Source organism: Mustela erminea, chromosome 13, assembly GCF_009829155.1.
Source record: "Mustela erminea isolate mMusErm1 chromosome 13, mMusErm1.Pri, whole genome shotgun sequence".
Lineage (NCBI taxonomy): Eukaryota > Metazoa > Chordata > Mammalia > Carnivora > Mustelidae > Mustela > Mustela erminea.
This window is the reverse complement of record NC_045626.1, coordinates 69,421,266-69,438,413: the sequence shown is the minus strand read 5'-3', so window position 1 is coordinate 69,438,413 and position 17,148 is coordinate 69,421,266. Positions and strand designations below refer to the sequence as shown.

Below are 17,148 nucleotides of genomic sequence, written 5' to 3'. Positions count from 1 at the left end.
GCGCAGACTCCACTTCACTAGGTGGCCCTTCTCCAACCCCATGAAGGCTCATGAACACAGAATTCAACTGGTTCTAAAACTCCAGCTGTTTGGTAACAAATGCTTCCCCACCCTTGCCCCACCACAGCAGCGGGAGAATCACAGGTCCAATCCTTCAGGGGAGGTGAGCACTACAGGAAGCCAGGAGAAACGGAAGCAGCCCCTGAGAGGCTGCTCAGGCTCCTACAGCACCCCCAACCATGCCACTGACTCCTGGGAGCATCAGGCTGGGCTGGGCACAGAGGCCTCTCCTCTGCCCAGTCACCAGCAGGGAGCTCCATCCAACGGAGGCTGGGGCTCCAGCCAGAGAGCGTGAGAGGAAGCCAGGGCCGGCAGGGGGAGGAAGGGGATGAAAACAGAAGAGACTCTGGTCTGCCACCAAGCCTGGGTCCTCCGGCCTGCCTGTGCCAAGTCCAGCTGCCGTGAGCGGGCCGCACCCATCCAGACTGCTGCCACTCACACTGGCCTGGCCTTCTTGGCCTTCTTCTGAGACCTCACAGCCTCGTCGTGGGCTTTCCGCTTCTCTGCCAGTTTGTTGGCCTGTGAGGAGGAAGGGGGGATCGAGCTGTGATTGTGAGCTGCTTCTTCTCCTACTCAAGGCTGTCCCTTAAAGGTAGAGCTTCCAGGAAAGTTAAAGAGGCAAATGACCAAGAGGAAAAACAACTATCTAAACAACCTCAGGCAATAAAATGGGCTTTTTACCTTTGCTTTCAGGGCTCTATGATTTAATGGGCCCATAACAAGTTAGGAGGATCCCAGGCTCCAGAGCTAGAAACAACTGCCCCGTTTACCTTCCTCCTCGGGAAAGCTGAGTGCCAATCACCTTCACCGGGCTGCTGGGGAGGAGTCTTTCCCCTGGGGCCCATTTGGAAATATCTACTACAAAACACACATGGCCTTTCAATCTGGCCAATTACATGCCTATGAATGGACCCTGCAGGGACTTCAGAGGAGGCAGGGCTGCGCTCAAGGGTGTTTTCTAAGAATGCCTCAAATTGAAAAACAAACTGATTCTATCTAGAGAACAGATCACTTGTATGATGAGGTCATAGCAAGAAATTCACTCTATGATTAAATGAAAAACACCCTCTAAACCACCTTACGTAGCATGATGGTTCCAAAACCCTGTGTTATTACACACACAGAAGAAACTGGGGCGCTATTCTACAGATCACCCCAGAAGCAGAATTGTGAGCCACTCCCAAATCATTGATTACAGAGTTGTGGTGTGCAAAGAACTTCAAAAAAAAATTTTTTTTTTTTTTTTTTTTTTTTTTACAATGAGCACCTCTGGCTTTGTGAACAAGAGGAAACAAACAGAAACCTAACCAAGACCTCCACAGTCCCTCCTGCTTTATGCACATCTGTTAAGTGGTCATTTGCGAAAGCGGGCCTGGAGTTTGCTGAGTCAGTTCTGTCCCCAGACGCCAATAAACTCAGAAAGGGCTGGGTGTCAGAAGGAAACTGATGCTCTGAAAAAAGCCTGGGCACAAGCTGCTGACACCAAGATGCCGACACAGGCCTGCATGGGGGCCCCAGGGGCTGGGACAGGCCAGACCAGCAACCTCAGAAAAAATCTAAGAAAGGACCCGGAGTCTGCACAGAGGACAGTCAGCCGGCCCCCAGATTCACCTGGGAGTCTCAGGCAGGTGACAGGGACTCACCTCTCGGATTTTGCGCCTCTTGCCGAACATGATCTTGTTATAAAGGTACTTCTCCCGCTTCTTCATCATCATGATGGCCAGGCGCTTGGCTTCATTCTCCTCCTCCTGCGCCAGCCTCTCCTTGTCCTCCAGCTTCATGGTGCCTTCCATCACTCTGGGTTTCTGGGGACACAGGGCAGACACTTGTGGATGCTGGGTCCCCCACCCCCACTGGTCCCCTGGTTCTTGCCATTCTGGGCCGGGGCTGGCACCAAAGATGGCCAGTGGGGCACCTCCCAGCAGCTTCCCAGTACCTTCCCCTCCAGCCTCTGCTCCTCCAGGGCTGTCAGCCGGGCCTCTTCTTCCTTTTCTGAACCAGCCTCCGCATCTTCTTCCTCCTCCTCTTCATTTTCTCCCCCTTCATCACCATCACCATCATTGCCTTCCTCCTCATCCTCCTCTTCAGATTCATCCATATTTTCTATGAAAGGGCAGTGACTTCTGAAAGCCCCGGGAGCCTCCTCTTCTCCTTGCAGGCCGAGCACTTGGGCCCAGGCACCACACTCTTCAGCCACGAAGATGTTCCAAAGAGGGTGCAGGGCTGTCCCAACTGGGACTCCCCTGGCACCTCTCCCTACAGCCCCAGCTGGCTTCTGAGGAAACTCCAGGCCCCCAATCCCAAGCTCTGCCACCTCCTACATAAATACCCATGACAACTTCCAGACCTGCTCAGTTACTCTGAACATCAAGGAACAGCAGACTGTAGGACACACGTGTTCCCTCTCCTAAGCCTGACTGTCCCGTTCTGAGGAGCTTGCCACCCCTGCAGCTAAGGAGGGAAACGAGGTGAGGCCAAAGCCAGCCCGGAGAAACCCACCCATGCCATCGCCTGGCCCACTCACCTGGGTGCTCCCCCCGCTGCAGGGCCAGCAGCTTCAGCTTCTCGGGAGGGACGTAATCTCCCTCCTTCTCCGACACGAAGGGTGAGAGGTGTGGCGGCAGCTGCACTCCAGGGAAGTAGTCTGCCACGGGGAGGAGGAGCCGCGCATTCACACAGTCAAACACCCACTGGGGCTGCACGTAATACCTGGCGGCAGAGACAGGTCATAGAAGCAACCTGATACCCCCTGCCTCTGGGGATAAGACAGACCTCTGCCCCCGACCCTGAAGTCCAAACAGATGGAAGAAGATGAGAGCCCTGGGGATCTACCTGCCGATAACAGGCGTCTGCTGCCCAGGTCGATCGACAATCTGGTGGGTGATGCAGGAGTCTGTGACATCATATGTGGCCCCAATGCAGAGAGACTGGTCCCAGGACACATCCCCCCCGAAGCTCCTACAGGCATAGGGGGAGAGCACAGGAGTATCCAGCATGAAGCTCACCCCCCTAGGACACACTCATCCCCTCCCCAACACCAGGATCTCCCCACATGCTGGTGCTAGACGCTCCCCACGCCCACCCTGGTGATTCTGCACCACAGCCCTAAGGGGTGCGTGCTGCCACCATCCTGTGTTACTGCGGGGCATCTGGGACGGGCCCCAGCCCAGAGCAGGGCACAGCCAGGGCGATCAGCCTCTCACCTGATGACGAAAGCCAGGGCCTCGCGGGGCACCTCACGGTTCAGGAAGAACTTCAGGCCTTCAAAGAGTTTCTTGTGCTTTTCCTGTGCCTCCAACTCCTTTCTGCGGTCCTCCTCCTGCGCTGTCATCTCCTGCCATGAAAGAGGCCATGGTGCCATCCAGCCTGCCCACACCCGCACTGGAGGGCAGCAGGCGGAGATGTCCCCCAGCTTCCACCCAGAGCGCTCAGTCCCAGCATGCCCCCCCAACCCTGACATGCAGTCCTCACCCCATCAGCAGGAAACTCATCCACTTCAGCCTCCTCCTCCACAGGCACCACCATGCGGGCCAGACTGTTACCCAGGGCTGCCAGTTTCTATAGGAAAGAAGCAGGGCCACTGCTTACAGATAGGAGGTCTTGGCTGGGGACATGGTCAGTGGCAAGGTGGGGATAGCAGGAGCAGTGACAGTTCTGGGACATCAGTGGTCTTGGGTTCCAAGGGCAAGCCCTGAGCCCACCCGTCTAGCCATGCATATCCACACCACCAGGCCAGTGACCAACCTTCTAGGAGGATGCAAGGCCAGTACTCTGGAAGCTTCTCTTACCTCCATAGAGCTCTCGGAGTCCAACGCATAGGTGTCCTCACTGGTCTTCGCCTCTGTGTAGGCCTGCCCCTCCAGCTGGGAGGCAAGGAGAAGGTCAGAGGGAGAAGATGCCAGAGCCCCCTGTCTCTGTGTGGGCAGCAGGACCGTGGCCCCTGCACACTGAGAAGAACCTGGGCTGGGCTGGGCTGGGGCCCTACCTTGGGCGGGTAGTGCAGGTTGAGCGACTGGTAGAGGCGGAAGTTGACGAAGCCCAGCAGTGTGGTGTAGAACTCAGTGAAGGTGGCCATGACCCTGTAGTCAACATCTGTCGGGTGCTGCAGGGCACAGGGGACCCGTTGGCAATGCAGGTGCAGGTAGGGGGAAAAGACGGCACTGGCAACCCCCACGGGAGGTGACTCCAACCCGCCCAAGGCTCCTCCATGGCAGCCCTGCCTTGAGACCCCTACTCCATGAGAAGAGGCTCTGTGGCGTGTCCCACAAGCACTCTGGGGGAGGCACTGGACAGGGTTCCCCAGGGTTAGGGGCATCCTGAGGCCAGAGCCAAATCCCCAAGCCATAAAGAGGAAGATGAAAAGGACTGGCGGAAGCTCCCTGGCCCCTGCCCCAGTTTTCACTCATCCTGCAAGTCCTGGCTCAAACCAGACTTCGGTCACAGAGGTGGCCTTCCACCACCAGCCTGGCCAGAGCTCATCCTTCGCCATGAGTCATCCCACGGTCTTCATTTAATGTCTTCTTCTGGGCTCGCCTGCTAGCCTCCCCGTGCCTAGCTCCATCGCCACCCCAGCTGGGAGAGTTGGCCCTGCAGCAGTCTGTTGGCCTGGGGGGGTACAACTCAGCACCCTCACACCTTGGCAGGAGCCTTGGAACGAACACTCAATTCAGAGGCCCAGGCCAAGGCCCAAGCCAAAGATAAACACACAACTCGAGGAACCAGGACAGGATGGGACAACTGCCTGACTCGGCCCCAGGAAGCTCTGGAGAAATGGCAGGAGAAAAGCTGCCTGCTTGGGGCAAAAGCACATGGCTACCCTTGAGAGCTACCAACCCGGCACGTATGGGGCACGGAAGGATTCATCTCTGCCCTTGAGGAGTCGATAAAGCAAAACAGGGGAAGGATCTGAGTGCCAGACAAAGTGTCTCGACTCTTGAGCAACACTGCCCCCACAACCAGGGAGGCGAGCCCAGCCCTGCTGACCGCCCAGGAGCTGGATGGCAGAATATGCTGAATAATGTCAAAACCGGTAGTGATCACAACATCCCCTTCACGCCACACACGCCCATGACCTTGAGCTGTTTCTCTATTCTGCCATTAGGCAGTGTGAGGGTACAGGGACCAAGACGTACTCCACCTGTGCCCCCACTCACACCTCCATCCTTCCAAGAAAAATCTGCTAGGGAAGCATCTGAGGACTAACTCCGTAACTCCATTTTCCACAGCACAGTGCTGAGCAGGGTCCCATCGCTGCCCCCCTTCCCACCCCACCCCACTACTTGCCTGGGTCCTACTTTGAGGAGCCCAGGACTAGCTACTCAGGGGGAAGAAGGTACACGAGGGCCTCAGTAATGACCCAGGACCGGTCCCCCATCCTCCAGCTGAGAGGAAGTAGTGGCAGTGAGCTGGCCAGGGAGGAAGGAGGAACGGCGGCCTGTTCCCTTCCCCCAGGGCCAGCTGTGCGGAGGCTGGCCTCTACAGGGCCCTATTCACCACCAGGAGAACATACAAAGACCAGTCTGAGCAGCATGGGGGTGGCACATCAGAGAGAAGGAAAAAGAGGGAGGGCTAGAGAGGAAGGAGGCATGGCAAGAAGAGAGGAAGGAAGGAGAAGAGGGAGGGGCCCCAGGCTCTGGCACACATCTGGGCCCTGGAGAGTGGGAAGAGAAGACTGCTGAAGGCCAAGGCGCCTCTCACCCATGGACTGCAGCCTGCCCGCAGACAGCTCCACTACCCTGCAGTCAGAGTGGGTTCCAGCCTTGGACCCCTGCCAGCCCAGAGTAAAGGGGAGGGGCCCAGATCCCCAGCTCGCCCTGCAGCACCTGCTAACCTGGTCAGCAAACAGACTGTCCAGCCAGGCTGGCACACCTGCTGCTCAAGGCACAGGCAGGAGACCCGGCCAGACACAGGCCCAGAGGATGACAAGTCCGGCAGAAGGAGAGTCTGGCTGAGACTATGCGGGGGACCAGAGGTTAATGCTGCCCCCTAAGGAGGCAAAAGCAGGATTTCTCTCTGTGAATCCCTGCCCAAAATACCCATTCTAAACCAAGATAAACAGGAAGTAGTGCCTTGTGCTAATAACATCTCATGTCCTCATCCTCCCCCACCTCACCCAGTGCCCCCAACCCTGGGTAGGAGTCAGGAGAAGCTAAGGGGTTAAGCAGAGCAGCCTGGCCAAGGTCTGGCAGCCACTAGCGACAGAGCGGGACGACAATCCCATGGCTCTGAAGGCAGGGCTGGGCTCAGCTACTTCCCGAGCTTTGGTGGCTGCTTACTGGCCACACGGCACTCCCAAAGGGCCTAGCACCAGGCACTCTACAAGATTTTTTTCCCCTTACATCCTCAGGACAAGACTTAGCAAGCGGAAAAACATCATTCATGAACTGAGGCACAGAAAGAAGCAGGAGCATGTCCAAGGTCACCCAGCAGGGGATGACTGCACACAGGCAGGCTCGAGCTGTCATTATAACACTGTGCAGGACATCCCTCACCCCTACATGATACCCCTGCTGCACTTGGAAACCCAGCACATGCTGGACTGTGCAAGACAACAAAATCCCCTCTCTGCCCAAGTCCTGATGTCTGTTAGGAGCCAGAGAATGAGCAACACCCCAGCACAAGCCCCTGCCTTCCCCACAGGTGTACTCACATCGTGGGAGAAGGCATAGGGTGTGATCCACACAATGGGCTGCCCCAGTACCTCGGCCTGGTAGTAAATGCCTTTGATGGACAGGAAGACCTGGGGGGAGGGCACAGTAGGGTGAAAAGCACTGGGAGGCAGGGCAGGGAGAAGAGCGGCAACCAACCCCTCCCCCAGGTGGCCCCAGGCAAACCTTTCGCAGGGCGCGGGCGGCAATGACATAGTGTAGGAACTCCACAGTGAGCCGGCGGCACAGCTGAATGGTCTGCACGTGGCACTTGCCAGTCCGTGGGAAGGTGGAAAAGAGGAAACACATGGAGAGGGCATCATCCAGGTCCCGCAGAGCATCTATGAATGTGGGGTACCTGCAGGCCGAGGAGAGCGGTGCTCACAGGCTTGGGCAACCTGGGCTCGGGGTGGGGTGGGGAGGCTAGATTCCTCTTCTGATCTGTTAGTCACCCCCAGAGTCCCCATTCCCAAGCAGGTCTTGCCACTCTTATCTCCTCATCACAAAGTTGGGCAATGCCCAGGGGCCTGGCAGCGGCAGCTTCCCCATAGCCTTGGAGAAAGCATGGAATGAGGCCAGGCCCACTTAGCTCTGAGGATCAGAGAAATCCCAAAGGGGGTCCTGAACAGTCACTGCCCACCAAGGACTCAGCCTGGACCCACTTCTATTTGTGGTCAAAGAGAGTGGACCGAGTCTATTTTTCAAGGTAGGAACCGCAGTTCAAAGCAAATACAGTCGTAATGTTCAAAACCAAAAGCAGAAAAATATGACGCTGCCCTAGTGTGTGATGGTGGAGAATGGGGGCCGGCCTGCACTCAGCAGCACTCACGGCTTGGCCCGGCCACAGGTCACCAGAGTGAGTTATGTCTCGTCCCTCCTCACCCGGCCCTTGGTCTGGATTGCAGGAGCAACTGGAACCAAACGCTAAAAATGTTGGAATTTTTTCAGTTCTGGGCAAGGAAAAGCCAGAGCAAAAAAGCGCTTCCAGGAATACTGTGACAAATTAAGAAGCTGACGAGAACATGCCATCCTTGGCAGGATCCACTACTGCGTGGCTGCCCTGCTGAGGGACAGAGGCCTGGGTCATGAAGAGGACACTGGAGTATGTGTAATGACACCTGGATTCCCACCCCAGCTGTGACCCAGGATGAATCCCTGGGCCTCACCCAACTTCAGTGATTTCATTTGGAAAATGACACTGTTGGACCAGACTGTTGGTTTAAAACTGGGCTCCTGTAGCTCCCTGGAAACGCCTAGGGATAAGTGGTCAGACAGGGCCTCTGGCCTCCCTCCCCTAGCCAGAGCGGCTGTCGGAGCCTCTGAACCCAAACTGCCTTCCAGGAAGCCTTCTTTCACAGAAAGCGTTTTGCCGCTTCAAAAAGGGACTCTGAAAGCCATGAGACCAGAGACGGCCATGGTCGTTCCAGCCCCAGGTGGCGTCACTCCCTGCAGTGCGCCAGGAGGAACCTGCCAGTCTTCATGGCACACAAAAACAGAAGAAAGGCCGCAGGGACCTCTCCAAAGCCAACAGGAGGAGGGGCATCTGGTTTTCTGGTGTGCAGGCAGAAACTTCAACCGGCCCCTTGTGGTGTCTCCTAAGTGTCCTCTCTCTGCACTTCACGCACACACTAACCTGGCCAGCACCTTTGAAGGAACAGCACCAACTGTTTCTGAGACACCAGCTTTTTTTTTAGGTGATGGCAAAGGAGATCAGGGCTGGGGTGGGGGGCGGTGGATTTGGAACTCCATAACCACACTGCCACCTGGTGTGGGCATGAATCCAGATACTTGGCTTTTTCCTAGTGCAAGTTTTGCATTTGCTCCACATGACAGCTGTGTGTCAACAGGCAGGACAGGAGCTATCGTTTCTCTCTCAGAGGAGGACGTACTCAGAGCAGGAACCGTTCTCAGGCCGCCCAGCTTGCAAGCTGCAGAACTGTGGTGAGGACACCCCATGTTGGGCTCCTAGGCCAGGGCTCTCTCTGTGCTAGCCCATGGCGGGCCTGACTCAGTGACGCCAAGTCCATCCAGCCCAGAGTGACTATTCCCAAGCCGTGAGCCCCCAAGGGAAGATGACGTTCATTAGCCCGGGGTTTCTGAACCTTACCACCACTGGCAATTTGGGCCAAGCTGTTCTGTGACGGGGACTGTCCTATCCACTATAGGGTGTTTAGCAGCTTCCCTGGTCTTTACCCACTAAACACCAGTAGAACTCCTTCTCCTGCCCCACATCCAAGTCTGAGAAGCGCAAGTATCTCCAGACATTTCCATATGTCTCCTGGGGACCAATTCTGCTACTGGTTAAGAACCATAGCCTTAGGGGCGCCTGGATGGCTCAGTGGGTTAAGCCTCTGCCTTCAGCTCAGGTCATGATCTCAGGGTCCTGGGATTGAGCGCTGCATTGGGCTCTCTGCTCAGCGGGGAGCCTGCTTTCCCCTCTCTCTCTCTGCCTGCCTCTCTACCTACTTGTGATTTCTGTCTGTCAAATAAATAAATAAATAAATAAAATCTTAAAACAAACAAACAAACAAAAAACCATAGCCTTAGCCAATGGATGAGTGGGACTACTGAGAAGGCTGGGAAAGAACACTTAAGATTAGGGTGCGTGGGTGGCTCAGTCAGTTAAGTGTCTGCCTTCGGTTCAGGTCATGCTCCCAGGGTCCTGGGATTGAGCCCTGCATCGGGCTCTCTGCTCAGTGGGGAGCCTGCTTTTCCCTGTCCCTCTGCCTGCCACTCCCCCTGCTTGTGCTCCCTCTCTGTCAAATAAATAAATAAAATCTTAAAAAAAAAAATCAGAGGCACCTAGCCATGCCTGCCATGTCTGCCCCACGTGCCTGGGGCACAATCCCAGAACTCTGGCTCTTAATAACCACAGGGCCTTTCCATCTGTGGTTCCCATTGCTTGAACTATACTTCCCTTGACTGACTCAAATGTCTACCCCTAGACACCTACTCTGATAAACCCATAGGTAACATATGTCCCCCAGGTCCCTTCATGCAGTTAGCATCCCACATGGTACTTGCTGTGACTTGCAATCATTCTAATAATTCGTGGTTTTTTTGGTCTGCTTTTTCCAAAAGGCTACCAGCAACTTGAGCAGAGTCCTGGTGTTAGGACTGAGTCCCCAACTCACCGCTCCTTGACAATATGGTCAAGTTTGTAATTGGGCTTGTTGTCCTTCAGACGCTCCACAGTGTTCCACTCACTCTTCCCATAGGCCTTCCGGAGCTTCCGGACAAACACCTGGGAGAGAGGAAGAGATCACTGATGCTGGGGCCAAGGGCTCCTGGAGAACCTTCTTCCACCAAGGAGGGACACATGAGGCGGGAGGAGTCTCAGGACCTCCTAAAGCTGACCACAGCTGTCTGATTATGCCAGCTGATGCCCTCAGCCTGGGATGTATAAAACAGTGAACTCCCAAAAACATCCCAACTGGCCCACACAGATGAGCAGAGCCAGCCCTCTGCAGGCCTGTGATGGATGACCAGACATGACCACTCTGATGTGCTGACTTCACCACATGAAACACGAAAATATCATGTTTTCAGCCCTATTTTCCAACTGAGCCCAAGTGACCTACTCGCAAAGCAGCACTGGACCAGGAAAGCTGGCCTTCATTCTGAGCACCAGTCTGTGTGGGCATGAAACAAGCCACGGGTCTAGGGGCAAGGTCATGCAGGAAAATGCAGCTGAAGCCAGGCATGGGCCCACAAGGTCCTCCAAACCAACTGATGTCTTCCCTGTAAGTACTTTTGGCCAAGACGGCCTCTGGTGCTCTTCAGAGGCTCCAAGGCTGCGGAAGAACCAAGACAGCCATTTCCCACAATGGGCCTACTTCCAATGCAGTGGGTTTAAGTAGTTTAAAAAAAAAAAAACAACCCAGCAGCAAAACAGAGCCAGCCACCCATCCCCTGGACTTGAATATTCCAAGGGCCAGCAACTGGGGCTGGCCAGTCTCCTGTGGCCACCAGGTGGCGCCTAGCTCCTCCCAGCCCAGAGCTCAGCTGGGTCCCACTGCTCCTCCCAGGCTTCAGTAACAGCAGTCTACTTTCAATGATCAGCATTTGGTCCAATGAGGTCTCTGTTTTCCCTATGGTACTTAAGCAATGAATGGTTTCTATTTATGGAATGGAAAGCCTGCTCTCCTGAGAGCGATTCCAGAAAAAATTAAAAGGTGCAGTTTCTCTGGGCACAGAAGAATACACCAAAGAGGGCGCCTGGGTGGCTCAGTGGGTTAAGCCGCTGCCTTCGGCTCAGGTCATGATCTCGGGGTCCTGGGAACGAGTCCCGCATCAGGCTCTCTGCTCAGCAGGGAGCCTGCTTCCTCCTCTCTCTCTGCCTGCCTCTCTGCCTACTTGTGATCTCTCTGTCCAATAAATAAATAAAATCTTAAAAAAAAAAAAAAAAAAAAAAAAGAATACACCAAAGAGTCCCTGAACGTACTTTCTTTGCTTCAAGAGCAACACATTTACTCTCTAAAAGATCCAGGCCAAAGGAACAGCAGGTAAAGCATGAATCATTTGCCAGGTTCTGTGCAAATGATTTCCACACGTGATCTCAGTTAATCCTTGAGACATTCCTTTGAGGTAGAATTACCTCACCCTTCTTGCTCAGAAAGGTTAAACACTCTGCCCAAGGTCACAGCTGCTGGGTCACAGAGCAGCGACAGAGAGCCCCGGCCTCACCTTGTATTCCCGGAACTTGTTGACGATGGGTTCATGGAGGAGGAACTTGATGTCTTTAAGAAGGTAAAAAGTTCGGGCCGCTGTGGAGCCCTTATTAACCTTCTTCTTATGTTTGGGCTCATGGGGATAAATGCCCTTCAAGATGCACAGCCGCCTGGAAGACGAAGACCATTCCTTCTGTCAGTAAACGCGCTGAGCGCTGGCCACATCAGGCCTGCAAAACAGCTGGGAAAGGGGAAAACGGGCCCCACCCTTGGAGAATTCATGTCCCTGTGCACGACCTGATCAACACAAGTCCCCCAAAATCACCTAATGTAGATTGTCACACATACCAGAAAGGAAATAATCAGGATGCTGACAAGGGCCAGATGGCAGGTACCCCTTTGAGCAAAGAGAGTCAGAAAAACTGAAACTTGCTGAAAAACTGACATTTCAGCCATATAAAAGGTAGAGGGAAAAGCATTCTAGAAGGACAGAGGCTGTAAGGATGGAAAGTGCTGGGTGACCAAAAGTGGGCCAGAGCAGGGCCCACAAGCTGTGGAAAACTACACATCTGACTCTATAAGGAGCTGAGAGTCCCTGGCTGCAGGGGCTCTCAGGATCAGGAGTCTGTTCTGCCAGAAGGGAGGGGACAGGTGACAAAGACCCAGCCAGAGAGCAGCAATGCAAGGTAGCAGTAGGCCCATTCTGATGACCCATTGTGACATGACCCATTCTTCAGCTTCCCCGCAGACCCACCCTTGGCAAAGCACTGCTCCTTAAACCAAAGCCAGACTAGGGCTATCAGAATTCTAGACAGAATTTGTGGCAGTGTAGGTTAAGACATGGATACAGCTGAGTTTTCACCATCACTGAGTGTGACTCACCACCCAGGCACCTCCCTGCGGTTCCCCTATTCTACTTCTCTCCACCCTCACCTGAAGTCAGCCAGGCTCAGCTGCAGCTTCTTCCGGGCTTTGTTTCGGGTGATGTAGTTGGTGGCGGAGCCTCGTTCATACTTGGGGAGGGAAAAAACCAAATGACCATTAGCACTGATTGCAGTGATGACGTCAATTTCTGGGCATGCCTCAGGCCAGAGGCAATAATCACTGTGGACAAGTAGCCAAGAGGCTTCTGGAACAGGAAATGCTATAGAGAGGGAGTCCACCTGCCTGAGCAAGCTCTGTTGCACTGTTCTTGCAGTAAATCAGTATAAAGGACACACACATCTGCATGACGCTGGGGACCACGAGGTTGCTATGGATCAGGTGCTAAGCCAAGCACTTGGGAGTGGCTCTAAGTACTGGCCGTTATGATTAGTGATTTCCACACATTATTTCATTTAATCTCACAATACCGTGGCATGGGTGCCATTAAAATTTATTTTACTGAGAATAAACAGACTCAGTGAAATAACCTATCCAGGTCACATAGCTTTTAAGGGCTTCGATTCAAATGCAGTTTGGAATCCTGCGCCTCAGTGCCTAATCCCCTAAGCCAGTTTTTTCAACGTTTTCATTGTAACCAACCCCTACCATAAGAAGCCTTTTTAAACTGTCTCCCCGCTTAACTGTCCCCTCTCACAGCCCCATGAAATGTTACTACAGACATACCAAAGATGTGTTATGTAATGTGTTCTTTCTTGTTTGTTTTAAAAATTTTATTTACTTGAGAGAGGAGGAGAGAGAGAGCGTGCGTGTGCTCAGGAGATGCAGAGGAAGGGCATCTCCAGCACACTCTTCTCTGAATGCAGACCCCTGATTATCTGAGATCACAACCTGACCCAAAGTCAAGAGTCAGAAGCTTAATCAACTGAGCCACCCAGTCAGCCCTGTAATATGGTTTTTTTTTTAAGATTTTATTTATTTAGATTTATTTATTTATTTAAGATATATTTATTTGACAGAGATCACAAGTAGGCAGAGAGAGAGGCAGGCAGAGAGAGGTGGGAAGCAGACTCCCCGCTGAGCACAGAGCTTGATGCAGGGCTCGATCCTAGGACCCTGGGATCATGACCAGAGCCGCAGAGGCTTAACCCACTCAGCCACCCAGGCGTCTGTGTAATATGGTCTTTTAAAGGGCCACAAACCATTGAAATATCTAAGACCCCTTCAAAAGAAAGTCAACAAAACCAAGAGACAACCAACAGAGTTGAGAGAAGATATTTGCAAATAACATCAGATAAAGGGCCAGCATCCAAAATCTATAAAGAACTTATCAAATTCAACCCCAAAGAACAAAAAATCTAATCAAGAAATGTGCAGAAGACATGAACAGACATTTCTGCAAAGAAGACATCCAGATGGCCAACAGACACACGAAAAAGTGTTCAACATCACTCGGCATTGGGGAAATACAAATCAAAACCACCTCACACCAGTCAGAATGGCTAAAATCAACAAGTGAGGAAAAAACAGATGTTGGCAAGGATGCAGAGAAAAGGGAACCCTCCTACACTCTTTGGTGGGAATGCAAGCTGGTGCAACCACTCACTCTGGAAAACAGTACTGAGGTTCCTGAAAAACCTGAAAATAGAGCTTCCCTATGACCCAGTAATTACACTACTGGGTATTTACCCCACAGATACAAATGTACTGATCCAAAGGGGCACCTGCACCCCAATGTTTATAGCAACAATGTTCATAACAGCCAAACTACAGAAAGACCCTAGATGTCCATTGACAGATGAATGGATAAAGAAGATGTGGTATACAAATGGAATATTACGCAACATTCAAAAAATGGAATCTTGCCATTTGCAACACCATAGATGGAACTAGAGGGTATTATGCTAAGCAAAATAAGCCAATCAGAGAAAAGCAATTATCATATGATCTCATTGATATGTGGACTGTGAGAAACAAGGCAAAGGATCATAAAGGAAGAGAGGAAAAAATGAAAAAAGACAAAACCAGAGATGGAGAAAAACCATAAGAGACTCTTAATCTCAGGAAAAAAACTGACAGTTGGAGGGGTCAGGGGTCAGAGGAATGGTCAGGGGTCAGGGGTCAGCTGGATGATGGACACTGGCAAGTGTATGTTATGGTGAGCTCTGTGAATTGTGTAAGACTGAATCACAGACCTGTACCCCTGTAACAAATAATACATTGTACGTTAATAAAAATAAATTAATTAGGGGCGCCTGGGTGTCTCAGTCCCTAAGCGGCTGCCTTCAGCTCAGGTCATGATCCCAGTGACCTGGGATTGAGCCCTGCATCGGGCTCCCTGCTTGGTGGGACGTCTGCTTCTCCTTCTCCCATTTCCCCTGCTTGTGTTCCCTCTCTCACTGTGTCTCTCTCTGTCAAACAAATTAATAAAATCTTTTTTAAAATTAATTAAAAATAAAAATAAAGGGTCACAAATCACTGAAATCTAAACCCCTTCAACTAATTCTCGTGGGTGATACCCAGTTGAGAATGCATGCTCTAAGCCAAAGCCTCTCCCCTCCAGCATTCATTCAAAGGAAAATAAGAGAACCTCTACTACGTTCCATGTATTAAGCTAGATGCTACAAGGGCAATGAAGACAGAAGACCTGGTCTCTACCCACTCCCCAAGGAGCATACTGTCTGATGCAACCATGTGGATGTCTGCAGTGCCAACATCCTGTCTCATGTTCGCATCTCTGTATCATTGATAAAGAGCAATAGTGCATTGTACCAAGAATGTCCTTTCCAAACAAGATCACTGTCTGCAGTAAGGCAGCAGGGACCTTGATGGCCAGGTCTAGCTCTAAGAAATAAACCTAGAGCCCCTCAAAGAGTATGTTTATGACCCCCACCTTCCGATCACCCCATCACAAAATACAACCTTCATTTATTCTTTCTTCCAGAAACTGTCTACTGGGGTTATAAAGATGAGCTTTAGCCTGTCTCAGAAAGTTAGGTCTTCCTTAAAAGTGTTTTCCATTGCTTTACATCACACATATGTCTGTCATCACGCTTATCCTTTTAAACATCAAGTAGATAAGTAGTTCTCAGCTGGGGTGATTTTACTTCCTGGGTGTGTGTGGGATGGAGGGAAGGCAATTAGGCATTTTGGACTGTTGAGTGCCAGTGGCATCTAGCGTGTAAAAAGTTAGGATGCTATTAAATACCCTATGATGCTCAGGACAGCCCTCTCTGCAACAAAGAGTTATATGGCTTGGGGCGTCAGGGTGGCTCAGTCGGTTAAGCATCTGCCTTCAACTCGGGTCCTGATCCCAGGATCCTGGGGGCTCCTTGCTCAGCAGGGAGACTGCTTCTCCCTCTCTCTCTGCCTGCTGCTCCCCCGCTTGTGCTGTGTTTAAAAAAGAAAAAAGGGCGTTATCTGACTCAAGACACTTGTGAAACCCAGCATTAAAAACTGTTGTGATTTGTTTACATAGCTTCATCTGTGCTGCAAGGAAGATTTTTCCATCTTCTATCTTTGTAATTCCAAACACTGACACTTACTGGTTGTTCAACACTGTGTTGGCTTAAACATAAACAGGCAACAGAAACTTTCAATCTGAAGGAAACAGGAGACAACTACATCTTCCTCACCTTCATCCCTTCCCCAGTCTTTTCACACCACCAAGGTGATTCTCCATACAGCACGAGAAATCCTTGAAAAACTGACTAGGGTACTTCCCCTTGAGACCTACTGCACCTGGAGTAAAATCCAAGTCCCTCCTGGTGGCTCTCAAGCCTTGCACATCTGGTCCCAGTCTAACCACAACCTCACCAAAGGCCATTCTTCCCTTGGTTTGACTATCCCCCAGCCATCCTGATGTCCTAATTTCTTGCACACAGAAAGCCTTTCCCACCTAACGGTCTTGGCACTGTGTGTCCTCTGCCAGGTTTGCTCACTAAACACTCCCACCGCCCAGAACCCATTTGGATCTCCTGATCTTTCAAATTTCAGCTTAAATGTCGAGTCAGAGAGACCTTCCAACACAACACTAACTGAAGTGAGTATTCTTTTACATTCCCCACCCTTTCACATCACATTTAACAACATGTGATTGTTTCATTTGGTTGTTTAGAGTCCTTTCCCCGCCAGAAAGTGAGCTTGGAGAAGGCAGGGACCACACCTGACTGTTTATGTTTCCCTCCCAGTGTGCAGGGTAGGTTCAACAGAGAAGGGATAACAAGTTTTGGAGATAATAAACTCAACATAATGGTAAACTTTACGTAATGTTTATTACTGTTTCAATAAGCAGTTGACTTTCCGCCCGGTCTGCATTTAGGGTGAGGCTTTCTTTGGCAACTCCCAACTTCCTTCTACAGCCCTGCTCTAAGGTTCTTTCCTGGACTTCATCGGACAAGAACTGCCATCCTCGGACCCCTTCTCATAGCTGTCTCTCATCCCGTTGATCCCCGCAGTTTCTGAACGCACGAAGGGCCACGCCAGAAAGGTGCAGTCCCCTGGCACCCTCGCTTCCCCCTCCCTCCCATTCCCCTTCTTCCCAGCACCACCCCTCCACGGCTCCTGCCCCATTCACCTTCTTCTTCTCCAGGCCTCCCATTGTTCCACGCTCAAGGGTCTACGAGCGCCGCGCGGGCAGACAGCGCCACTTCCTCCCGCACGTGCCCAGCCTAGGGCCCCGAGGCCCCCACGCCGCGGGCCTGCGCGGGCTGCCCGATGAGGTGCCTGAGGGAGTCTAGGGAAATATTCGGCTTTCCTCCTCGAAATTTACAACGGAACTTTCTGAAAAAAGTCACTGAGACCGCTTTTTAGAGTTCTTTATCATCTCTGGACATATAACAATTTTAGTATTTAAAAGAACGCAGCTATTCAGGCGTTTCTATAGCCAT

At 52.1% G+C, this 17,148-nt stretch overlaps 1 protein-coding gene across 1 annotated transcript; it reads right to left on the bottom strand.

The window, feature by feature from the left end:
* Positions 1–62: 62 nt before the first annotated feature.
* Positions 63–16,962, bottom strand: PES1 (pescadillo ribosomal biogenesis factor 1). The gene is made up of 15 exons (XM_032309311.1): positions 16,836–16,962; positions 12,311–12,390; positions 11,394–11,547; positions 9,842–9,951; positions 6,894–7,065; positions 6,710–6,799; positions 4,046–4,162; positions 3,849–3,923; positions 3,532–3,618; positions 3,264–3,394; positions 2,893–3,018; positions 2,585–2,769; positions 1,997–2,163; positions 1,704–1,865; positions 63–579 (listed from the first exon to the last, which is right to left on the bottom strand). Exons 1-15 carry the CDS (start codon positions 16,857–16,859, stop codon positions 496–498), a joined length of 1,764 nt encoding a protein of 587 aa, XP_032165202.1. The 5' UTR covers positions 16,860–16,962; the 3' UTR covers positions 63–495.
* Positions 16,963–17,148: the final 186 nt, after the last annotated feature.

Coding starts and splice junctions, on each gene's coding strand:
- PES1 (XM_032309311.1), bottom strand. CDS start 16,859: ATGGGAGGCCTGGAGAAGAAGAAG. Junction 9,952..11,393: donor ACAAGTTCCGGGAATACAAG/GTGAGGCCGGGG, acceptor CCTCTCTCCCAG/GTGTTTGTCCGGAAGCTCCG. Junction 580..1,703: donor AGAGGCGCAAAATCCGAGAG/GTGAGTCCCTGT, acceptor TCCTCCTCACAG/GCCAACAAACTGGCAGAGAA.